General features: G+C 42.5%; 1 protein-coding gene across 2 annotated transcripts in view; it reads right to left on the bottom strand.

The window, feature by feature from the left end:
* pdlim7 (PDZ and LIM domain 7) overlaps positions 1-25,631 on the bottom strand; it is a 30,968-nt gene extending 5,337 nt beyond the window's left edge. Inside the window, exons 1-9 of one of the 2 annotated variants that reach the window (XM_087848740.1) lie at positions 25,449-25,614; positions 23,163-23,261; positions 14,886-15,037; positions 11,048-11,075; positions 7,914-7,930; positions 7,460-7,501; positions 6,734-6,888; positions 6,296-6,332; positions 4,099-4,812 (exon numbers count right to left, since the gene is read on the bottom strand). In XM_087848740.1, the coding sequence (XP_087704866.1) occupies positions 4,716-4,812; positions 6,296-6,332; positions 6,734-6,888; positions 7,460-7,501; positions 7,914-7,930; positions 11,048-11,075; positions 14,886-15,037; positions 23,163-23,261; positions 25,449-25,478 (657 nt within the window). In that variant the 5' untranslated portion in view covers positions 25,479-25,614 and the 3' untranslated portion in view covers positions 4,099-4,715. Of the gene's footprint in view, positions 1-4,098; positions 4,813-6,295; positions 6,333-6,733; positions 6,889-7,459; positions 7,502-7,913; positions 7,931-10,060; positions 10,258-11,047; positions 11,076-14,885; positions 15,038-23,162; positions 23,262-25,448 lie in introns of those variants that run through there. The other variant, XM_087848742.1, reaches the window with a different exon arrangement.
* Positions 25,632-26,083: the final 452 nt, after the last annotated feature.

The following is a 26,083-nucleotide window of genomic DNA, read 5'->3' as shown; positions in this document are numbered from 1 at the left end:
CACGCACACACACACACACTAACTATAGTTACTTCTCAATGGATGCCATGTTTGGATATCTCCTGCCATGGCTGAGCTGTCACCATTATGCTGTGCCACGGATTACCTTGTGTGTGAATGATTCGAAGCACCATTATTAATATTAATTGGGATTAACAGGGTAGCGTGGTGCCCCCACCTGTTGTGATCACACATTCTGATTCAGTGTATTAGATTTAACTGAAAGCAGCACAATAATTGAAATTTCTCCAGTATCAAAGAGCAACAGTGAGCAGTGTCTATCATGACTCAAAAATCCATCAAGCCGAACGTGATTTCAGCGTCATCGCCCTGCTGTTCAAGAGCCGCAGCCTCTCACAAGAGCATAAGAAACACCAACATCTCCTCAGGCCGACTGATGTCGCTCAAAGTTAGGCAAAAGTTAGACGACTGGAAACTCAGTCGCTTTCAGATTTGGGTGCGGAAGAGTTTCGCTTAGAGCTTGCATGTGCAGGAGTGTTGAAATAAAGCGTTTTCTACATTTCAAAGATCTGTTACCCGCAGCAAGCGTCACTATATTCAGAAAAAGCTTCAAATCTTGACGGAAGACAGAAAAACAACTTCTGAGCCAAGACAGTGAGCTCTGGAGACTTTTATCTTGAGAAAAAGAACCGGGCGGGGATTGTAACAGCACCTTAGGCATCTATCGTGTTTACATCATCAACTGTGCCATCTAAAACACACTAATGAAAGGAGATGAAATCCCCTTTCATTAGCGTAAAGAAAATGAAAGAGATTGTAAAATCAATTACCCTACACCAACCTCATTCCATAGTCGTGCCTTTATCAGGTTAAGTCTGTATATGAAAGAATGTTATTTATGTCGCCAAACATAAATACAGGAGGAAGAAAAAAAAAAAAAAAAAAAAAAAAAAAAAAAAAAAAAAAAAACTGTAGCTACAGAGGCAGAAGTTACAGCTGGGAGCAATCTAGCAAGAAAAAAAAAAAAAGCATAAAAGCCGTCTGCTATTTCTGGAATAATAAAGAACATTAAATCCCTTTGCAATACCAAGAATCTGGCTTATAGGACTAGTGACAGTAAGGAAGCTAAATCTTTCTAAATTAAGGATCGCAAGACCTCCTACCATGAGATTTTTGCAAAGAATCCGCAGAAAGAAAGAAAAACGCCTAAGAGGAAGTCAGAAGGCTGGATGAGCAGGATGTCTGCTGATGGAGTCAAACAAAGGACAGAGGCTGTTTCTGCCCGTGTGTGACTCACAGACCTTGGGTCAGCTGCCCTCCACTCCACAGACACACTGACAAGCCTCACATCTGGGACCTCACCTAACAACTGACAAAACAAACTCCTATTCAACACCGCTGCCCCGGCTACATTCCCTTGCCAGGCTGCCCGTACGTGTTGAAAGGCCGATGGCTCGGCTGTCTCGCAACCATGAGGTTTCTTTCTTCTCTCTGCTGCACCTCACTATGATGAATGTTGCAGGTGCAAATTGCACTACACCTCTATGTCGGCTTCTTCCCACCTGGAGCAGCCTAGATTGTGTTATCCTTGACATTTTCCCTGCTTTCAAACCCCCTCCTCCTCCTCCTCCCTGCTCAGCAAGAGGCTCGATATGATGCAGGTGCACATTTTCTCTATCAGAGGCTGTGCAGACGGGATTTTTTATTTATTTATTTATTTATTTAGCTTTTGACTGGAGCATTTCCTTTCACTTTTCTTGTTCATCCGTTGCAGCTCTGATTTTAGATTCATCTGTACCGGTTTCTCTTTTTTCTCCCCCCTTTTTGGGTATCCACTCCTGTGGGATGCATCAACCTGAGCAACGAGGAAAGCAGAGAACTTTGCTGGCAGCTCAGCATCCGGCAAAGGAAATAGCAGGTTTTGATTTTTCATGGAGCAACAAGCCCCTAACATGTGTCACCCCTCCACCCAGTGAGGAGGTAAAGGTGATGCAGCTCTGCAAGAAGTCAAATGTGACTAAAAACCATGTGCGACAGTGGTGGCACATGCCTAGAAGGGCTGAATGAGAAACCTCATTCCTATTGGCTCTTCACATCTAAGCTTTGCACAAAGCTTTCTTCAGTATCTTCCTGCTTACTAGTATTTCTACAGATGTAAAGTAATATTTTTACACATTGATTTTTTCCCCCTCTGAAATCCTCTCTTACAGTTGAAATTTCTACAAGTTGATGCTTGACTTCGATTAACTTGTCTAATTTAGCACATTGGTCTGGATACATTCATACTCTAGCTAGTTTTCCACTAATTTTCCTTAATTAGTCACTTAGTAATACCTCCAACTTCACTATACATTAAAACACATTTGTCAGCCATTTCATTAGATACACCTGCTTCTCTTTAATCCAGATAACTAACCAGCCAATCAAATGGAAGCACCGGAATGTATTTACCCTTGTAGACATGGTCAGGATGACCCGCTGAAGTTCAAACTGAGCATCGGAAAGAGAAAGAAAGGCAATTTAAGTTTCTTTGAATTCATCATGGTCGTTTATGCTAGACAGCGCGGTCAGAGTATTTCAGATCCACCAGAATTTCCCACAAAGCCATCTCTGAGGTTTACAGAAGATGGTCTGAAAGATAAAATATCCAGTAAGCAGCAGTTCTCTGCATCAAAAATGTTTTGTTGAAGGCAACAAGCAACTTAAACAGGCACTTTTACAAAAGTATGCATGTGTCACCAAAAATTGGAAACAAAAGACTGGTAAAATGTTGCCAGGACTGATCAGTCTCCGACTATGCTGCGATATTCGGATGGTAGGTTCAGAACAACATGAAAACATCCAGTCTTGTATCAATGCTTCAGCCGGGTGGCGGTGTAACAGTGTGGAGGACATTTTCTTAGAGGCCTTTAGCACAGCCTACCTGATCATTGTTGCTGACAGTGTCCTGTATGAACAAACTGTATTCATCTTCTGATGGTTCATATCATCTCAAACTGCTTTCTCCTTGTACTCACACGGCCAGATCACCTGATCTCCAGATCTCAAACCAACAGAGCACCTTCGAGGTGCGATGAAACAGGAGATTCACGTCATAGATTTGCAGCCAAAAGAAAAATCTGCAACAACTGTGTGATGCTGTCATGTCAGTATGGACCAAGATTTCCCAGGAATGTTTCCAGCACCTTGTAAGCACAAAGAATTAAGGATCTGAAGGAAAACACTGGGTCCAATCAGGTACCAGGAAGGCATTTCCAGTGAGTGTGCTACAAGCTCATTACATAAATCTGCTCTCCTCACTACTGGTGCATTTGTTAAACGAATTATTTACCAAATTATAAAAACTCTGTCAGTATGTGCTAATAATTTATCTTCGTCTTCCACCTGGGTCTGTGCGCCTCAGACCAATCAAGCTGAATTTCGATGTTTATGGGCCAGCGTTGGTTAACCAACCATTTGCCCCTCATAAAGCAGCAGTTATAATGGTTCCCCTTACATGACATGGCCAGCACGACAAACAAAGTATAAGCATGAGTCAGATGTGTGAGAGTGAGCACAGCTAAAGGGTTTAAAGCTGTATCCTCAAGCTCTAAATCATCTCATCTGTAGACATTTTTAAATGGGATTTATAGAAGTCCTTCACTATGGATGTTATGGATTTTATACATCCAGAAACATTACTACAAGAAATACTACTGATGAAAAGTCATTACCTACCAAACCTATTTGTTTTAGTCTGGTGTCAAAACCTATAGCGCTTCAGGATTACATTTTTTTTTTGCATTTCAGGAAAATGCAAATAACTCGAGACAGACTTTCCTCACCGTTCATCTCAGCACTTTATAAATGAGTATGCACATTTGTTGGGTTTTTTATGCCCGAATGCACAACAATTTTCTCTCAGGGGCAATAAAAGTAAACCTTGAACCTGGCTCTTTAAGACATCCCATTAATTCCAACCTGCATAAATACTGAATAAAGCCTCGCTTCTATATAATCACTTTTTGTCCAGCACACTGTAAGTAAAGCAATTGTGACTTAACAGCAGGGGAAAAAAGGAAAGAACTGTTAGAGAGATATGCCCTTGTAAGCTCAAAGTAAACAAGAAAAGAAACACAGAAGGACAGAGAACAAGAGTTGCTTTTTTTTCCAGATGTTTTATATTTTATATATTTTTGATGACAGCAGGAAAAAAAGTACAGTTGTTTTTTTTCTTTAAATTGTGCAAGAAGCCTATTAGAAGAGGGGATCAAAACTGAGAACTCTAAAGGATGAAAACTCAATAAATGTAAACAGGTAGCAAAAGAGACAGACAGAGATCAAAAGGAGGGTCTGAACTTCACAATCAAAGAAGAAAGAACAGTGCTTCCCACCGCCGAGACCCCCTCCCCACCTTTCCACCAGTTTACTCCGAGTAACGCAGTGTGAAATGGAAAATAGGGCTACAGACACAATGGTCCACAGTGTTGTCAACAATCATCAAGTCAGAATTTCAGAGGGAGATCTTATGCTTAGGCTCAGTATGCAAGGCTCCACTTTAGGCTTTTGTCATCTAGGATACGTTTCTTATATTTTTGCTTTTCTTCGCTTCCCCAAATTTCTTTGTCAGTCCATCTGCATCTAAGGAGGTGAATTTGTTAACTGCCAGGAGACAGTCCACTATCTTCGTCGTCTTTATCACGTAGTCGTTGCAGTGTAGCTATCGCTAGCCGGCTCTGGCTGGGCTCTGCGTCCCAGGGCATCTAGGATGTCGCTCAGGATTTAATATTGAGGGCGCGAGCAGACCTGTCGTGGTGCCAATCCCTCAGACGGGCATAGCGGGGACTCTGAATCTCAGTGAGGAACTTTTCCCTGACCGCAGGCAAAAACAGATATGAAAGAGAGATAGACAGGAAGGAAACAGATTACAGGGGAGAGAATAAATGAGATGAAAGGGATGGAGCAGAAAAGGGAGTAAAGTGCACCAAGTGAAAAGTTGAAGAAGAAAAAAGCAGAGGGATGTAGTAGTAACATTTATGACATTTAGTACTTTTAAATATAACAATTAGAAAAGTATGGAAACAGAAGGAACCTGCTAATCTACTAATTAAAATAAAAGGGGACTTTTGAGGAACATAGCATACTGCTGCTGCATGCACCAAGGTAATTGGACGATGGCTCTAGAAATTAAAATACTATCAAATCTTCCCATCTGCATTTTAGCAACACAGCAAAAAAGCAAATATGTTAATATGTTACGCTACTGAGCAGACTCAAAACAACAACAAAACCACACTATGAACAAAAACACAGCAGCATGCTGATGTTCAAAGCAGCAGAATTATGGTTGCTATATCTGTACAACACCACCATGGATCGTACAGTCAGGATGTGCAGACTTTTAGCTTTAATTCAATGAGTTTAACAGACACTGATCAGAAACCTTTTTTTCATTATTAATTAGTGCTGTCGCGTTAATCTCGTTAAAATGACGTTAACGCCATAACCGCAGATCTCCGTTAGCAAGTCAGCGGGATCGCCCCCTGTGTGGGGCTGGACGGTGCTAACGCGTTAACGAGCTAACCGCGCTAACGAGCTAACTGCGCTAACCCGTTGACACCTGGCTAACGGAGATTTGCGGCGTTAATGCGGTTGTGACGTTAACATCATTTTAACGAGATTAACGCTAAAATCACTAATATAAATATAATACCTCCGTACCATCCCTTTACAGGCCCAAAGGTATGTGTACAAATTGGGAAACATCATTATTAAGGCAGGATGTGGAAACCATAAACATCCCCGAATGCCACGTTTCCGCCTTTGAGATGCTTTTCTGGGCCTTTACTGCAACTGCCTTCAGTCGCTGCAGATTTGTGGGGTTTTCTATTTTTAGTTTTGTCTACAGTAAGAGAGCAGCATGTTTAGCCGAGGTCAGGTGACCTAACTTGGCCATTCATGAACAGTTATGCAGCATTTAACTGTATCTCAGCAGAAAACAGCTCTGCGCACATAAATTGTATCCTGCTACTTTCTAATGAGTAAACTCACATTTATAATGATGATCCCATCTCACTGTAAACATTGCAAAAAGTCTAATTATTGAATGATCAGTGTAATAACTCTGTTAAACAAGTTTAAGTTGATCTTCAGGTCTACACTTAAATCAGATCCGTCTTGTTTTTATTCATTGTGGTGGTACACAGAGGCAGAGCTGCACGATTTAAACTACACTGAGGGAGAGGTTTTTTTGTTCCTTTTCTTTTTTCAAAGTAACTGCCAAGCTGAGGCTTCCACATATGCAAGTGTACAAACACAAACACGTGACCGGTCACATTAATGACAATCCGTTTACCTGGACCTCTTCATGTTTTCATCATCTGGGTCCTGCACTGAGAGATCCAGGAGAGACACACATCAGAATGCCTCACTAATACAAATGTTGACACACCTCAGAATAAGTAATGATATTCCTTATATTTAGCTATGCAGTTTCTTCCTTTGTCAGACTGGTTACAGTCAGGGTAGAAAAAACAAAACAAAACATGAAAACATGTCAGTGAAAACACCAGCCACCTCTCTTCAGCTGAAAAATGAAGAAACCCCTCATCCACCTTTTCTGTGTCACTCATTCTTGCTGTCACACTCAGTCCCAGAGATCAAATCACATCAACCGTTTAGTAACAGCCCCCCCCATCCTACACCTTATCTTGACTAACAGAGAGGCCCACCCCTCAAACCCATTACTCTCTGCTGTAACAGTCCATCATTTCTGTCTTAGGCCCTGACTTACTGAAGTCGGTGCCTGTGAGCTGAGCCAGGATGCGGAAGGAACGAGACTGGGTGGTGCCAGTGCGGGGCTGCCAGTCCTCAGTGTCCTCAATCAGCCTCTTCTTGCTGCGGTCGTTGGGAATAAAACAGGGGATGCTCTCCACCCTGAGGCCGTGCCTGCCGCGCACACACACCCAACAGCAGCAGCAAGAGCACACAGCAGGTGTGGTTAACACAATCACATCCAGGGACTACCCACTCACACAAACGCATGGAGGAACGCTTAGTATCAGAGTCACGCAATAACAGCACTAATGGACACCCATTACTAAGATTTCTCATGAGGACACGGCAGAGGCTCGTAAACGGAAGATACTCATAACTGTCATTAGAATCTGCGCAAGAAAAGCCACTTCACTTCAGTACCTGGCTTTATGTGAAGAGGGAAAAAAAGAAAAAAGCTAAAAGGAGAGGCATTTATTTTTCATAAACAACTTAATCACTCAAATGAAATGCTTTTTAAGCTGCTCATTTTAAGCACAGCTGTAGGTCAACTGCAGCATGCGTTCGTAAACAAGCGAGAGAAATATCAAAAGACACAGTCATTAATGAAGTGCCATCCTCGCTCTGTAAACACAGTCACTCAGTCTAACAAAAGGGCATCAGCATTTTCTCTCTTTTACATAAACGACTTGGCCAGATTAGCCTACAAAGCCGACCGCACAGCCACCATGCAGCTGCCCCTTACTTGGACTGTTGGTAGATATCATCATAGTAAGTTGCTTCACCCCTGTGGATTAGACCAAAGAGCACGTAAACACTAGGCTCGTGAAGTTACCATAGGAACGAGAAGATGGAAGGCGACATTTGACAATATTTCTTATTTTGCACAGACTGCAATCTAATAAGAAATAGTTTAACTGTGAAGTAGGAGATAAACAGCAACTTCATTCTCCTTTTTGGGGTCTCTGACTTTAAGGCTAATTAAAAATGTGCACAATATTAGTCTCGCATTCTTCTTTTAAATTAAGTTATTCTAATACAATAGTTTTGTGAAGTCACACCCAGTAAAGACATGCAACCGAACTACTATCAGGCTGTGCACAGCTTTGTCATGAGACCAAGTGTGAATGCCAATTTATAAAAGTGTATATATACACACACTTGACTGCAAATGAAAACAAAAAAAGAAACATACTAACTTGTAATGAGCTTCCATCTGTGGAGTTAAAAGAAGAAAAGAGTGGGGAAAAGGTTAGGGTTAAGATTTCAGGGGGAGGAGAAACTGAGCACGTCTATACATGACAAAGGTTTCACACAACAGACGATCAAAAACATTGCAAAATGCAGAAACCATGCGAGAGGTGTGTAGAGACATGCTGCTATTGTCAGCAGGCTCTGTGAGAGGAGGAAGAAGGACGGCATTGTTTGACTGTCAAATCATCCATTGTCACCCTGACCCAAAAGGACTCAGCAGACTGGCACAAAACATTTGCTTTCCTGCTCCTCTCATCCCCGTACACAAACGCCTCAGAGGTACGTACACGGCTGTAGCCTTTTGAAAGGAAAATTAAATCTAATTTCTGTGCCATCGGGCTTCATTCAACAGGAGCACAAGAGGGATCTGCTCATCATAAATGCTACAGCAGTGACGTATTACTGGTAACTCTGTCCAAACAACACAACGCTACCCCTGTTCTAACACGTCGGGCTTAGACAGCTTTTTGGATCCAACTATTAACTGTGGAGAATCAAAGAATAGATGACGTCCTCACCAGATTAACCTGATGGTTTTGATTACGCTCAACTCTTTTCAAACATGACAAGAGGAATTAGCGTTGCAGAGTAACAAGAAAAGTTGATTTTACAAAGAAGAAGAAAAGCAGAGCAGGAAAAGCTTGGGAAACCAACAGAATGTATGGGGCTAAATACAGCAACAGACCACATCTCACCAGCGGCTGGAGACAGAGCGCTGCCATGACCCAAATTAAAAGGAACTGGACCGGCCTATCCTTACAGACCATTTCATGCCAAACTTATACTTTCCGGATCATTTAAAACACATTTCTTGCAGGAATACTTGGAAAAAAATATTAAAAACTCAGCGGGTTAAAGGAAAAAAAAAAAAAAAGCGCAATGAACATTTCAAGGTCGAAGGCTCACTTTTACAGCAAACTACATCAAATTGTTTCTGGGAATCTGCGTCTCAGGCGGTACAGCAGATTATCCCGTAAATGCAGAGGCCGGCGTTCATTCCCCGGCTATTCCACGTACCGAAGTGTCCTTGAGCAGGACTCGGTGACAGCTCGATCAGCATTAGCGTGTGAGATTTGTGCATCAGAATCATAATGTCAAGCGCCACACTGCATCTGTCAAACATTACATATTTCATTCTGCTAACTGTAGATGCAAGAGACGAGTAATAATCGCGCTCGATCAATAACCCATCTGCTGAAATGGAAAATCTGTTATAAGAAAGAAATGATTTTGCATCTTCTTTTCAGTTCCCACTATTAAAAACAACATCAGTGCTTTTCTCTCCCACACATTACACCGACTTGCAATCATTTCCTAAAGACTCACCTCCACTGTCGCTTACTCATTCTAATATATACTCGAATCCAGCCTTAAACAAAGTCTTTGTATAAATCTTAAAGATTTAAATCATGATGTTCTTTTTTTTCCCCCGTTCTAAGGTTAGAGAAGACGTAAAAAGGAAAGTGACTGAGTAAACAGATTAAGTTAAACACACAAAATGAGGATGATGGGAACAAAGATTAAACAATGCAGAAAAAGAAAAAAACTCGTGACAACATCTACAGTGTCCAAAGAACACAGAGTTTAACATGGCTGTAAAACTGTGACTGATTATTGGCACATGTAACCAATCCCAATACTTCTCTGTCATCTTGATAGATTTTACTGCAGCTGTCTTTCATCCACAGCTGGAACTGCATATTTCAGCTAAACATTTCCTGCTATACAAACACCACCAGACTTAATCAGCACACAATCTACAACAGCAACTCTTACTGCTGGTGTGTTTAGCATTAGCCTAAGTTTAGACAAATTATAAGCACAGTTAATAATTGGATTTCCACAGCGAGTCAGCTTGCATTTGCCCTGCTCTCTTTTCTCTAACGTGCCCTAAAATAAAATGTAAAAAAATCTGTGACTTCACTTTGGCACCACACCGCAGCACTGATTGGACTAAATTCTTTAAATTCCTAAAGGCATTATTTTCTTTTTAAGTTTAAAACAAGAATAATGAGACGTCAGAAAAATGCCATTAAAACCACATTAGTCACGTTGCGGTTCCAATGGTAATAGCGTTTATTCATCCACCTACCCATTCTGTGGCTGGGGTGTACTGGCATGCCCCTGTGAGCGCGGGGTGTTGAGTTTAGCAGAGTAGGCCACAGGTTTAATAGCAGGTCCTGAGTTGGCACTAGCACCACCTGCTGCAAATGGCCTCGCCATCTTGTTAATGGTCGTGCTCGGGGCAAAGGAGTACTTTGGCGGAACAGAAGCTGTAGCGAGCGAGTCCTGTGAGGGTGTGGGAGAAGGAGACAATGCAGCACAGTGCACGACATGCAGTTAGACGTTTGTGACACGCACAGAACTCCATCTGCCGCCGCACAAGCCCAAGCTTTTCCAGCGCAGTCCCAATATTTCATTATAGCAAAAAGATTACTCTGTACTGCGACGGCGGCTCTGTCAAAAGCCTCCGGGCTTTTCTCTACACATGGAAAAAAATGCTTAAGAAGTGTGAACACAGATTTTATTTGTGTTGGCAGGCGGCCAATTGCTGGCCAATGTAATCTGCTACTGCTGCTAAAATGAAAATGCTCAAACTGTCGTCTATAACTGACGTGTCTCACTAATGAGATTTCCTCCTTGAGTATTGTGCATGGACTGCAGCAAGAAAATAAACAACTATTAAAATAGAACAGTGACTCTGCGTTTGTGTCATGTGCCGGCTGCTTTTCTAAAAACCGTTCAGTTTGATCAGCTGGCCGGGCGACTCCACAGACTTAAAGCGTCAGTATTTATCTGGTATCAGGGACTGTGCGGGAAATGCAAAAATGCATCAGCGACAACTGCCCGGCAAACTGCTAATTTTGCAACCTGCTGATGCTTGGCTAATGCAGAGTGCATGGACTCTGTGAGAGCTTGACAAGGCAGGTGATTCAGATGAAATTGAAGAACACAAAGTGACACGAAAAACTGTGAGGAACAATTAAGTTTGAATTTAACTGTCACAGCACACCATGCCAAACCATCCAGAGTGTCCACGCTGAGGTGAGCTCGGCGAGTCAGATAAATGGAGGCTTACCTTCTGGTCTCCTCCCGCTTTGGAGGGTCTAAAGAGAAAGAGGGGGAAAAAATAAACACGTCAGAAAAAATGTGCTCATTATTCATTATATTTCCACTAGTTTTACTTCACATTATCGTAAGAGGTAACTTGGAAAAATTTGTTAAATTTTTTAGTTTGTGTGCTGTACTTTGAAAAGAAAAAAAAAAGGATTTTCATTTTAATAAACTTATTAAGAGAGCCGAGAATACAGCGGGTCAATCAGTCCTGTTCAGGTCTTAAAGCTTCTCCCAGGATTAACATCCCTGCGGTGTCCCCCGCCCCCGACAGAGCACACGTTTATTAGAATATATCTTTACGCATTAAACATGGAGGCGGCCGGCTTTACACTTCTGTTTCCTCCTGAAATAATTGAACATAAATCACCACCACCCTCTGACCAGCGCTTATACGCTGCACAAAGCTCAAATAGGGTTAAGCCAGAATGAATCCACCCTGCAGTTACTCATTGTTTGAGGCTATAATCACCAACAAAAACAATGGGCCGCGCTTCCTGTGACACAGAAAATAATAACCGCTCATGCTGTTGCCTGCTCAGCCGCTAATAGAGCAGTGTTTGAGACAGAATGACAACAGGGCTGAGCAGATAGACAAGGCAGCCAGGGGAAGGCATACTGACATGTCTGCTCATGTCACATTTCTGGAAGACAAATCGATGTGACACAGTGCTTGAGCTCACCTTAGCTAGGCTGACAAGTTAATGAGACACATTTGAAATCTGGGACACGGGGAATTCGTGCCATGACCCTTCTGTTACCGCGTTTAATTTGGCAAGGTGGACTAAAATGAACAAATATGGAGATGATTTCATCTGTGTTTTTGGAAGAAATCAGTTTGCTTGTGCTGAAACCGAATACGCACGGTGTATGAGATCATTTCCCACTTCATTTCATGGGTCACTTATCTTAGCTGATGCACGTTTAGCTTTCAAGCTGATCTTAGATCAAGTTAGAAATAACAAAAAACTCCCATGATACCAATCAACTTTGCGCACTTCACCAGCATTCTCCAAACACAAGCCTCCAGTCCAGCGGCTGGCTAAAATATGAGTCTAATGTGTCCCCGTGGATGCTGTGGGATGTTTTTCCTGTGAAGGTGAAACTCTACTGGACATATTTTTTGGAGGATTCCAGTCCCCATAAAAAGGCTCAGGATAAAGCTAAAACCTTTTCTATTAGACAAGATGATCATTGGTGTCGTACAAAATGAGACGCCAAACCAAACAATAGACCGTATCTCATCATCGCGCAGCTGTCCTCCTCTCTGGGCATAAAAAGAAACCGTGGATGGCAGCCAAGATACGAATAAATAAGACTGACAATAGCTCCTCTCTGAAAAGTGTTTCAGGAAAACAATATTTGCTTGTCTTACAATATAATAACAATCGGACGGGGTGAGATGAAGAGAGGAGACTGGGGAGTCATGGGAAGAAGAATGTGAAATGTTTACAAAAGCCGGACTCCACAAGGAGACGAGAAATGGAGGAGGAAAAACCACAGAGTGCAAGAAAAGTAAACACGCTGACCTGTTGCTGTTCTGTCGAAATATTACACCATTTCCTGCGAAGCCACATTTTTAATTAAACAGATATTTTTCAAATACAAAGCAACGTTATATTTTGACATCCATATCCAGAGTGCAATACCGCTTACATTCACAGGCCACTTCATTAGGTACACCTGTTCAACCGCACCATAATGAAAATATCTAATTAGCCAATCAGACGGCAACAACTTGGTACATTTGGTCAAAAAGACCTGTTGGAGTTAAAACCGAGCACCAAAACGGAGGAGAAAGGTGATTTAAGTGACTTTGAAAGCAGAAAGAGAAAATATCCAGTGAGCAGCAGTGTAGACATTGTGAATGTGCAGCCAAAAAAAAAAAAGACTATTCCAGAAACTGTGTGATGGCATCATGTCAATATGGAGCAAAATCTAAGGAATGTGTCCAGCACCTTGTTGAACCATGAACTATTGTTCAAGGCATATCTAAAAGCAAAAGAGGGCCCAACCCAGTACGACCAGAGTATACCAAATAAAGTGCCAGGAGAACGTAATGTACACTATAATTTAATGAATGATGAGACTGATCTGATAACACATCAACAGGATGTAGCAAATCTTATTCCTGGACATTATACCCTGTTTTAATTGGTTGTCCAATTAAGGAAAGAGCTTAAAATGCTTAGAAATACAGGTTAATGTCCAGCAACACGCTGATCAACATAATAAAAAAGGGAAACAAGAGTGGGAAAGCCAAGTACTCAAATCTATTATGTTGTACAAATGCAAGAAAACCCGGAATATTTGAAACAATATGCCGTAAACATATCTCCAAATCTCCCTTCTATTCATTCACGTAATGGCTCTGCCTTCTGAGCAGCCTGATAAATGACCTGCGGCTGCTCGGATTCAACTAAACGCACAAAGAAGATTTGTAAGAATTAAAGAGTCGAGTCTCTTGGTAGGAACAATAAAGCGAAGACGTTAACACAGCCATTTTCATCTTACTTATGAGGATCACAAAATCAAAATGAGTCCCATGACAGCAGCCGGCCCATCTTTGTTACTTAACAAGTCAATACTTCTCATTTTCTGAAGGTTTTAGGTCCTTGAATGATTACGTTTGATCCTTCATCGGGAGGGATTTTTTCCCCCCCACCTTCCCCTCGCTCTCTTATAATTAAGCTCTTGATGAAACATTCTGGCTTTGACTCTATGGAGAGACTTTGTCAAGTATTTCTGGCAGGAAGTATGTGAGCAGGTATAAGTGCTGCCTATAGAAGGTTATGCAGCGCTAATTAAAAATTACTGAAGCAAAATAAAAAGATTTTCCTGGCGCACATTTAACAACAAAGTGTTGTAAGTTTCTCTAATTTCATTATGGAACTGAGGCAAGTATGGTGCCCAAGGTTCCTCTGAAGATGGTGTATTTGAACAGAACAAAGGCCGGTACATCCACCCGACAGCAGTTGCGAGCATATCTTCTGCAAAGTGCGGCGCACTCATCGCTGCGTTTCCTTCTTTATGATGTGAAGGACAGAATATTACTGTTAGAAGTAAGCTAGGATGGATTCAGACAGGCTGTACCTCTGCCAAATCCACGACATTCTCTGCTTTAATAAGTGAGAATGGCGCACCTAGCATTACTATTAAAATACATGCAGTGAATAATTCATTTGTATCAAGTTTAATTTCAGACCGACAGGCACAAAGTTAGTCTTTTAAACTGCCTGCAAGCAAAAGGCCATCATACTTTAATAGGGTGTTTCAAGGCTGAAGTCTCTTATGAATGAGGCTGGAAATGAGGCCGTTTATTTCAAAAAATAAAATAAAAAAAGCTTCGAATTGAGGACCTGAATACGGTTTCCACACCACCAAATTCTGTAAATCCAAGTGCAGCAGAAATGTCATAGCATTTGAATTGAATACACGTGTGCAAAAAATGCCCAAATTCAATGTTGCTGAGAAGAAAGAAAAAAAAAAGGATCAAATCCTTTATGAAATGTGCCTGAAGGTCTTTTTTGTTCAATGCTAATGAAATATATATATATCCTGTTAACTCCTCATTAATAACACCTTTCTGCCAATAAATATTTACTTTGCTTTATTTGAGCCGTGCCCGAATCTAAAAACCAATTTAAAATCCGTCACGTTGGATCAGGTTTCACTCAAAGTATGTCGTCCTATTTTGTCAAAGTAAGGATGAAATCGGGCATTTGTTTTGTGGGGATTTGTGCTTCTGTTTGAATGAGATAAGCGTATCATTTCGTTACATCACGCGATGTCGGACGGCTAACCTGCTGAGGGCGAGGGTGAGGGAGCCTGACGCTTCTCTGATCTTGTTTTGTGCCTCCACGTGGGTCATCTCCTCTGCGTTGGCGTCACCGATCGCCACCACCCAGTCTCCAACATCGATGGCAGCCTGAGCTGCCTTTCCGCCCGGCGTCAGCTGGAGGAAAAGAAACGAATTCAGACAGGAGGTTAGACAGCTATGGTAATGTGAAGCGTACATGGTAACATCAAGGCAGAGAGGACTGTTTCTGTCCGTGTTCAGACAGCAGTACCTTGTGAATGCCTTGTGCTACCATGACACACCAAATATCCCTGTAAAGATCGCCTTCTCTTTCTTCTGAAACCATTTGAGTTTCCCATCTAGCACAAACGTTAATGGAGTTACAATTATTTAAAGGTGCTTGTAAAATGGGACCGTAAGTGGGCCCGTGGTAAACAAAGGGTTAATGTGAGAAACAGAAGTGCCGTTTAAAACAGTGCGTCTCAGTTTTTCTACATAACAAAGAAACGCTGCTGTAATAAATGACAGAAATCACAGAGAGCATGACTCTCTGGGTTTAAACTGTAACAAATAAATGTGTAAAATTACTGAAGAAGGAAAAAACCTTTCATTTAAAACAGGGGAGCTTTTTCTCAGTGGGAAAAGCCCTCCTTCAGATTTTACAGGGACCATCTAGTGGGCCACATTGAAGTCTTTGCTGGGCCTATTCTGGCCCCCATGCCTTATGTTTGACACCCCTGCTTTAGAGAGCATTTTAAGTTTGCTTTTAGAGATAATGTCAAAGAAAGCTTAATAAATCCCCTTTAAAGATCGAGCTGTGTGACTTCCATGTTCAGCTCAGCCCCCCTTCACACATGTCAAAGTAAAATAACAACCTAAACATAAAAAGTCATTAATAGGCTGCTTTAGTGTGCCACCTTCTAGCCTTAACGCTGAACGCTTTATGTCGTGAGCCACATTCAGACACACACACAGACTTAGACAGCGTTTTATGCATCTCACACATACTGACGCATTGGGGGCAATTTGGTGTTCAGTATCTTGCCCCAGGACATCTCAACAAGCAGCTCAGAAAAACCCAAGAATCCAACCTTCAACTTTGTGATTAGTGACAACCCCCTACACCTCCTGAGCCAAAACTGATTTTGCTGTGTTGATCATTAAAACTCGATGATCCGCTCACAGAGTCTGCGCTTCTGGGTCCATTTCACCAGCAGAGACAGGCATTATGGGTCATCATGACGTTATCAGTCAGCAGCTTATGATTTACCGCAGACTGCCAGAGACATACTTGATAGCTGCAGACGAGGACCGTGTGTTACCAATAGTCACATCATTTACTGGAAAGAACCATCTACCTTTTCCCACGCAGGCAGGTAAATCACTTACTGACAGGAGTATGACATCATCCTCTCGGGCTGTCACACAGAACGCCGGCATATTGAGTCAGAGCTTGAGTCAAGGATATGGTCCTGTTACAACAGGAAAAACTTGACAGAGTTTAGAGAGGCAGTAATGGTATTCTACATGTGCACGGCGCGTCTGGCAACACCTCTACAGAAGAGAGATGACCCGCCGTGTTCAGTAAAGGCTTAGTCAGCTTTTCCAGTGGAAAGACGTGTCATATTCTAAATAAATGAAGAGCCAAGTGTTCAGCGTTAGATAAGTGAGGGATTGCCAAGATTTGTAACAAAGAAAAAAAAAAGAAAAAAGAAAAAAAGAGGCCCCACAAGGATTTCTCTCTGATGTCATGGATCACTGTAAATGTTAGCTCATGAAATGCTCAGAGGAGTGGTGCAATCAATAGCTTTCTGGCATGTTCGGCTAAGCTGTCGCACTCGCCGCTTTGATTGCACGCTTTAAACATAAACAGCGATGTCGGTGGGGGTGGGGTGTAAATATGCATCATAAACACATGACGGTTAAGGCTGAAAAATGACTGCGCCCCACAAAGACAACGCAAGTTAAAGCCAGTCTGGCATCAAAACACGGCAAAGCTAAAAATAGGAAGACATGCATTCCTAAGGGGCAATCCGAGTTACGCTTATTTTACAGCCAAGTTCAAGCATCACTTTAATTGCTTCCAGTGAGTGAAAATCAAAGGCAATTAGAGGGGTTAAGAAAGATTTTTCTTAGTTTAGAAAGAACTTCAAAAGGCCTTTAACAGCTTACATTAGGGAAAAACCAACTGTGACATGTGACGTGTTCGGAAAAAAGGGCCACATCCTGGCATAATGCCATGGAGGTTCACTACAGAGAGCTGCAGTCCTGCTTCCCTGCTACACTGCGTAGTAAAACTCCAGCATCTCGCCGCTGTGCCAGAGCAAAACAATTATTTGATTACTGTTAAACAGCATGTCCTTTTAGTTTTTGGCCACAGAAAAGCTGGCAAAGCCACTTGGGAGCTGTATCTTTAATCTCCCTTAAATCAAAAGGGGTTTTAAAATGTTAACCAACACAGTAAATACCCACGAACCATAGAATATGGACAGAAAACCCCAGGAATTTTGGAAGCTTTTAACAACAAAGTTCCTAACAAGGGGTACATTAAGAAATTAAGGAAGCCCATACAACGGAAAAGCCAGCAGCTTTCCCCAACCAACAACTACAATGCAATAAATGGCCATCTTCTTTAACCCTAGAAGTCTAAGGTCGGGGATTTTTACCCACGCTATTACAGTCGTGTGATTATCATGAAGCTCACTTAGTGGTAATTTCCAAGAGAATTCATATGATGGTCAGAGTTTAGGGTCAGTTGGCCATTTCCCCTCTCAAATAGATTAATTTTTGTTTTGTTTTTATCTCCGACAATTGTCAGCGATGCAGGACGACTGTGCCTTGACTAGACGAGGCTCGCGTATCCCAGGAATGGGTGGACCGACTTCCATTAACAAGTCCATAATTTTTCTCTAATTAGAGCCTTTTTATAGTGTCGCCACATAATACATTTCTTCCATTTTATAGGAGGAAATAAAACAAGAGTACTTCGATTCACCATGCTGATGTGAAGAATGTTTTATCGGGTAAAATATATTACTGACTTTAGTCATAGTGTTACAAAACTGCCTGCAGGTGTTCTAGGACAGCGGTCCCCAACCCCTGGGCCACGGACCGGAGTCGTTTGGTACTGGGCCGCAAGAGTTGAGGCTTTATGGTTTTCAGGGATTTTATCGTTATTTTTTTAATCGTTTTTATCGTTAACTCTGTTTCCCTGGGTCTTTTCCCATGTGTTATGAATAAATCTTCCTTTTTTTTTGGTACCGGTACTGGTTTTATTTTGTTGTATTTATCCACGACACCTTAAAGGCCGGTCTGTGAAAATATGGTCGGACATAAACCGGTCCGTGGTGCAAAAAAGGTTGGGGACCGCTGTTCTAGCAGGAATAAAAAGAACCAATGACATTATTCGGGAGGGTCATGGTGCTCCTCACGAACTGGTTTTGCTTTTAAAAAGATGATGTAGATAAAGTTCTAACGCTGTGGACTGCATTAGGTGAATATGTGTGTGTGAGAGAGAGTTGGTTATTGATGGACACGGACACCTGTGCTTCTGGCTCAGGTTCAGAGTGCAGCTGCTCCCTTACTTGAGAGGGCAGCAGTTAAAGTTGCTGTGCTCAGACCTTCGGTTGGTGGGGGGCAGACAGAAACCCTACACCCACCTCGTTCACTTTGCAGCAGTTTGTCAATACAGTTAACGTCAGTAGAAAACATGTTCTTGTAACGCACCCCACTGTTCCCCACAACAGCCCGGGTGCGGCACAAAGACGGCTGCGAGACAAGGCCAGCTCTTATCGTATACGTTTATTTACGCTCTACGTGTTACACGTGATTTTGTGCAAATGCGATCATGCCAATGACTCGACGTTTCTGCAGCTTGAAGTATTTGCAACTGGGAGGCTAGCCGAAGAGTTTTTAGCCAGTTTCAAGGCTTTTTGGCAGAGCAGCAAAGCTGTTTTGGAATGCTATTGAATTTCAAAGCATTCGCCAGCCTCTCAAAATGCAGCTTCTTGAATTCAACTTTGAAGTTCTCTCCTTGGGTAACCTCACAGGTGATCCAGGGCCCCCCACACTTGCTCTCAGCCTTTCTGTTTTTTGGTTAAACTAATAATGCCCTCAAGTTTATCTGCAACTTCTGATATACTGACTGTGTAACTCTGCACCAGCTCACTTTTATTCTTTCCAGGGCTATTTGGGGGCCAAGAGACAGTCTGTCCTTACATCACTCACTCAAAAACACACACACACACACAGAGCACAGCTGATGCCAAGCCATAAATATCACTCTGAGAAATGGAAACTCAAACCTGTAAGTATGTGGTCACCCCCCCACCCCTGCCCCCACCCAACATGACTGCAACTGAACACCTAGTACCAACTCACCTTAAAAACACTGCATCATAAGACATTTATTTATCCAACTAGGAGAAATGCCCCCTGCAGCCGATGTATCAGCAAGCTCTGAATTATTAAATCACCCCTCTAACAAGGCCTCTCTTCCCGGAGTTTGTGTGAGTGTGAGAGTGAGAAAGACAGAGGAGTGTTTAAGAAGATACCAGTGATAAAGCAACAGATGGCCTACTAGTCAGACTGGGACACAGAAACCGGAATAGAAGAGCCGATGACTCATCCAGCTGTGGTGGTGGATGGGTGTTGGTGGTGGAGAGACGGTCACAAATCTCTCTACTTGCTTATTGACATGACATCATTAGTAATTTCCTATGAACATCTGATTTCAGTGGTATGGCATGTGTTTGTCAAAAGAAACCAGATGGCGCTCAGAAGCCTCGGTTATGCTATCATAATGTTTCTGGAATCACACTGGCACGAGATCTGGGTCAGATATATGGACAAACTCCTCGGAAGAGTTGCGGGCCTGCGCCAGAGTGCGTTGCACTCGACATGGAAAGTGACAAAACTGCATTACGACAACATCTTGCTTCCTATATTTCATGCCTTTCCTGTTGAAACAGGATACTGGCGTCAATATGCGGAGCGAGATACAAGTTGAGTCAAGAAGACGGCCTACTTCAAGGTCATCACAATCTTACATTCAAAAAGCAAACAGAATTTTGCACACTACCACCATGGCCAAAGAATTACATTATGCTAGTAAGTGAAGTTTAGCATTTTTCATCATAGACAAGTGTTTCCTTAAATACCAACATCCTCTGCAGCTTTAGGGGAATTCTTAGGAAAAATTTAGTACATCTGAGAAAATAATTCTGATGTTGTCACGGGGAGAGACTACATATTTATACTGGAAATTCTTCATTACAGTCTAGAGCTGTAAAGTATTAAAAAATGAACACACTACAAGGCAGGAAGGATGTAATAAAAGGAACCATCAAACAGCTTTATGGAAAATTTAGGACTCAGTCTTTCTAGAGTTTGACTCATACTTGGGAGTAAAGGTGGGGGTCTCTGAGCCTTTGGTGCTTCAGCCGTCTCTTGTAAGTCCTTTAAGTTAATGGATATGAAATAAGAACTAGCTGTCCCTTTAAAACCCACTTAAACTCAAGTAACGATCAGGTCTGAACCAAAAAAGAAACCAAAGCCAAGCACCACTCAGATCCTAGTTGTTGAGAGGGTGAAGCAAAGTCCACTGGGCATGGCTGCGACTAGCATAATCTTGTCAGGTTTTATGGCTTATAATGACATGCTTTATAGATAATTCTTTAGCGGTATGGTGAAGGGTCACGCGAACTAATGATTTTACTAGCTAGAAATGCTTAAGCATCTATTACCACGAGGAAGAAAATTAGAACAGCTAGAAGAAAATCAGCTGAACATTGATTGAGCAAAATAAAAGCCCTGCACATATTTCTTTCAGGATTAAATCAATGTGTGCCTATTAATCCAAGGTGAAAAACTTATTCTTCCTTTTCCCTTCACTGTGACTTAAAAGTAATGGCCATCATTCCTCTGATCTCACTGGGAAATTATCCCTTTGAGACCGGAGGAGTCCATCACGTGAATGAGAAAAGTGAGTGTACAAGACGTATTAGACACAGAAAGGAGACAACAGGATTGTCTGTTGGCAGCAACAGAGTGGATATGAGAAAAATCCCTGGAATGCTGAGAAAGCATAGCCTTCCCTGCCTGCAGACAGAGGAAGGAAACAACCACATTTGTCTAGCATGGAAACCAACAAAACCGAGCGCCAAACACGGGGAGGAAGCAAGTCACAAAGCCGCAACTTTACAAATCAATAATTGGAATATCCACGTGCAGTACAAGAAACAATATCACTATCTGCCACAGCACGACCAAGCTCGAGTGACCTAAATAACCATCAGCTTCAACAAATCCACTCCCAAACAATGCCAACTGTCATCTGGTGTTTACCAAAAAAACAAAACAAAAACCACTTGGACACATGGATCCTTCGGGAGTTGCAATCTCATCACCTCACAGAGACTCTAAGAGCCTTTTGTTCCATCAATCTACACTCTCTTCATTTTGTAATCACTTAACCGTCCGTCTGGGTTCACATACTCATCAGCTACACGCCGGTAAACACAGACCACCCACCACATCCATCTAATGCGAACCCAGTAAGTGTAGGTCTGACTTCTCTTCCTGTTACTAAGGGATACTGTAGATCATTGGAGTTTACGGCCCCTTGTTGGGCTGTTTTCAACCTCTGCGACTGTGGGACTCGCTGTCCCTACTTTTATGACAATCACGATGAGAGCAAACAGTCCCCGAGAGGTGAAAAGAAAAGAAAAAAGAGAGAAAACCTGTCACATCTTTATAACTTGTGAACCCCGAGGCCCAGTGCTGGAGCAAACAGAGATATTGGCCGCTGACCAGTCGTTACAGCTCCAAGCTTAGAGATACTAAGGGTTTTTTGTTCCTCGGCTAGGAGCGATTAGCTTAGACCAACCTGAGGGAAGGATATTGCTATACTATAAATCATAAACTATAAAATATCACACAAGTTTTTGTAGTAGGGAAAAATCACCAGCGTGTGATATGTACCTGGAATGCAGACAAACTGGGCTCTTGCGCCACTTCAGTAATCAGTCAACACATTTAGATGAGAACTCGTTTGATAGCCGTCTAGATCTACTGACTCACACATTGATATTCACCCTGCAGTACGCCCCGTCTGCCTGGACTGAAATTCCTCCAAGTTAACAGCTATGTCTCAGTTTGTTTGTGGCCGTTCGTCAAAAGAGGTTTCTACATCTGTTCGGTCTTTTATGGGCACAAGTAAAATGCTTCTTGTCATAAATCCAAGGGGAACATTGTGTTTCTGACTGAAATGCCTGGCAGTAAGTAGAGCAAATACAAGACAAGTACTGACAGGGTTGACGATAACGTTTGCCCTCGCCACAGGATTAGATGAGCTCTACATGCACCTCAGTGTGATGCTACTCACAATACCCTGCAGTTCATGGGAACCTGTATTTGTCTGTTTTAAGTATGCAATCTTTTTTTTTTGCACCTACAAAGACAAAGAAATGAAAGCTCAATTCAATAATTACACCAGGGTCCAAACCTATTAACTCCTAATCTTCTGTGAAATAATAAACTGCAAATATTGAACATAACTACAGAATTAATACCTGTTAAGTCAGACTGACAATTACAGATTTCCTGGTTTATTTGGATAGCAGTGCAATAATGCAATAAAACCAGCAAGCGCATAATAGAAAACTAGATTTGTGTGAGCAATAGCTGGCAGGAAAGCTGGAATGATTTTATGTGTGTTGCAATGTGCAGGCGTCTGTGTGCGTAGCTGCAAGTGCGAGTCTGTATGTTTGTCAGGCAAAGCAGCTCTGCACTTATATGGGCTGGAAAGTGGTCGCCGCTCTCGTCAATAGCAACAGAAGTTTATAAAAGAGTATCTGAAAATTTGTCCAGGGAAGGAGGAGGGCAGCGAACACACAGAGTACAAAGCACACAGCAGGAGTGTCATGCAAAGAAACTGCATGTTAGAACAGATCGGGAAGGGTTACCAAAATGAGCCATAAAAACATTTGAATAGTATGGAAATGGTTCTGTAGACAAAACCCTTTACTATCTTACTATCCGTGCCTGATAAAGAAAAAAGAAAAAAAAAGAGATGTAAAACATGCATATGCTGAGGCAGGGTAAGCCCTGATGACTGAGGTGGCCAAGCTGGTACTTAAAACCAACAGACTCTTGTTAACAGGCCGAGGCTTTCATAGAAGCTTAGAGGAAATCTCCGAGGAGAGTGCAAACACCTCAACTGCTGCTCTGCACAGATGCAAAACAAAAAGTACAAAAGCTGATTCCATGTGCGCTTTCTTACCCTTGACACGGTGAGAGGCATGTTGAAGTCCTTGCCACCCTGCAGCCTGAAGCCCCAAGGCGGCGAGCCGCTGAGGGTTACAGAGTACGTATTCATACCCTTGAGGAAGGAGAAAAAAAAAGGGGAAAGGAAACATCTTAATTAGCCAGAAAGCCCGGAAAAGGTTCAAGGTCCTTTATTATTTTTGCTTTATCTGAAACAGTCTATCTGCTGGCTGTCAGCACCACCAGCCCACAAGAGCACACATACACACACCATACAGAAAATGGCACTCAAGTTGTTTTCTTTTACAGCAGATAATGTCACGTCTTAGTTTTAGGAATAACCACGTTACGGCACGTCAAAATTAGGCAATAAAGAGGGAGCGGTGCCGGTTGGATGTGCCATTTTTACACATTTCAAAACACACATAAATAGCCTGGTGTCATAATCTAAAGCTAAACTCTAAGGTGAAGTTAGAGTTTAATTCATTTCAGTCTACTGCAGCACCAATGTGCAGCATTTAGAAGATCTACTGCACAACAATAGCAGTAACAACCCCTCCTTCGGGGGGGATAATGTGCCACTTGCTGTATTCAGCCAGGTAACAGGTATCGTGGCTTCACTGCAATTAATTACTGCCAGTCTGCGGCAAGGCACTAAATAACTAGGTAGTTTTAAGAACCAAAGGGCAACATGAGATGCAGCCCTCTGTTAGTGGCTTACACAGAGTTAGGGTTTGACCACTGACCTCTGTGCTCACACTGCTACTCTAGCCCTGCTCCTCCTCAACCTCCTCTTCCGCAAACCTACCAGGTGTCACAGGTCTCCGTGACACACAGCTATGCCACCTACCTTGTCCTCAAAGGTCAGCTGGTAGCCAAAACCTGGGAGAAAGCTAAAGAGTCAGTAAGCTGGAACAAGCAGATTCCCTCTCTGTTGGCAAACCCTACCCCCTCGATCCTGACTGTGACACAGGCAAGCCGTAGCCTCTGCTCACTCCTCAGAGGCTATATAAGGAATGTAAAACTACACCAAACTATTTCAGCCCAACACCCACATGAGTCACAGGGAGAGAAGGAGGAGGAGGAGGGGGGGGCAGAGGAGGATGGAGAGAGGTAACGTCAACGACCCATGGATTCTGGCACGGGCCAGGAGATTTTTTTTCTCTTCCTCTAAGTTCATTGCACTTGGGAAACGGCAGACGGCCACAAATGAAGCAAAGCACACAACCCTCTACATTCTTTCTGTAGGGCATGAAACATAGTACAAGCAAGAAAAAAAAACCCTCAGCAATTATACTTTAACATCAAGCTCTTAAAGCAACAGAGCAGCTAACACACGCTGTAAAGGCTGGTGAGACAGTGGGGTGCTCACAGATAAGGAAAATCTAGCCTTTACACACACAGCCTTTAATCCAGCCTAGCACCCCAAATAATCCCACTAAGAAAACCTGCAAATCTGCTCAAGTTAATGGAAATCCTTAAAATAAAAAAAGACTTGCATTCGCATTCATTTACTGCCAATGCAGCCGCTAGATCTGTACAAACCTGACTCTTTATTGGCACAGCTTAAATTAGTTTTTCTCAGAGCCAGGGAAAGGGAATTATGATACAGAGGGGCATAAGGCGACACAGAAAGACCTGCAGCAGGAGCAGCAGGTAATGGAGGCTAGATTTCACTGGTGACAAACACCACACTGAAAGCTGATTGCTCAGACTGTATTAAAGCGGAGGAAGTAACAGCATTAATGTGACTGCACTCCACTTAATTAAACACCACCCTGTATGATAAACAAGAGAATAGAAGCAGCAGTTTTAAGCCAATAAATGTGTGGCACTCATCCCCATGCTGATGGTGTTGCTATTTATAATCTTCTATATTATTGCTGCTGCTGCATTAGTTCTATAGGAACTCGTGTTGCGTTTAATGAGAGCTCAAATACACGGAATTTTTAGTAAACACGCTACGCAATTACGAGTTTACACGGGTTTCTTCAATGCGTCTAGCACACTAATTTCCCAGCGGTAATTAAAGGCCACGCTGTGAACGCTGTACCCCGGTTAACGCCGCCGCAGACAGCCAGGTTTCCGCTCGCGACAACACGGGACACGAAAACCGGACAAAACTCTCGGCTCTATCAAAGTAGTTAGCACAGCTACAGAGCAGCAGGGGCTCGGGGAAGATGGCCAGAAGCATGAGCCTGCACAGTTTGGAGCACCAGCTTAACCCATACAAACCTCCTCTGTGGGGGGAAAAAGTTGGTTTGAAGAAGTTACACAAACACACAAAGATGCATTAGCTTACCTCTTGTGTCTCTCTGTGCTCGCCGGACATCACGAGTGTACCGGATTAAAAATAATTTAAAAATATGGTAATAAGTGAGTTGGCAAGCAGGCAACTTTTCAGACTTCCTTGCAGCAAACGTCAGGAAGCCGCCGTGGATCCCCCTGGTGAGCAGCAAACTCATTCCCTCAAATTCTTTTTAGCAGGACTCTGCTGAGACGTCAGAAGTCACATGGGCGGAGGCTTCATTTCACTCAGAGGCCGAGTTGCACTCATCAGCTGCTACTACTAAAGCCATTCATCATAGCCGCCCTGAAACCTCTTTTTTCAATCACTCCGTCGGTTTTAACTAAAGGAACATAAATAAATAAATAAGACTATGCCTCAGGGATAAACATGAACTATTCCAGGACACCGCCCCTGAAGAATAACTTTTTACACACGCTGTTTACTGCACTTACTAGCTAAGCCATTATTATTTAATAGTAATAGGTAACTTAATTTGACATGACGTATCCTAGATGGAGAGAGAAACAGATATATACTTTACCAGCAAGTAAAACTAGTACCGTCTACAATAACCAACACAGTTAAAATGAAAGTTTCACAGGTGCCTGCATGGTAAGAGACTTATACTATGAAATAGCGCAAGAGCC

This window comes from Neolamprologus brichardi, chromosome 2 (assembly GCF_056152115.1).
Source record: "Neolamprologus brichardi isolate AB-2024 chromosome 2, ASM5615211v1, whole genome shotgun sequence".
NCBI lineage: Eukaryota > Metazoa > Chordata > Actinopteri > Cichliformes > Cichlidae > Neolamprologus > Neolamprologus brichardi.
This window is presented reverse-complemented; position numbering and strand designations above follow the sequence as displayed.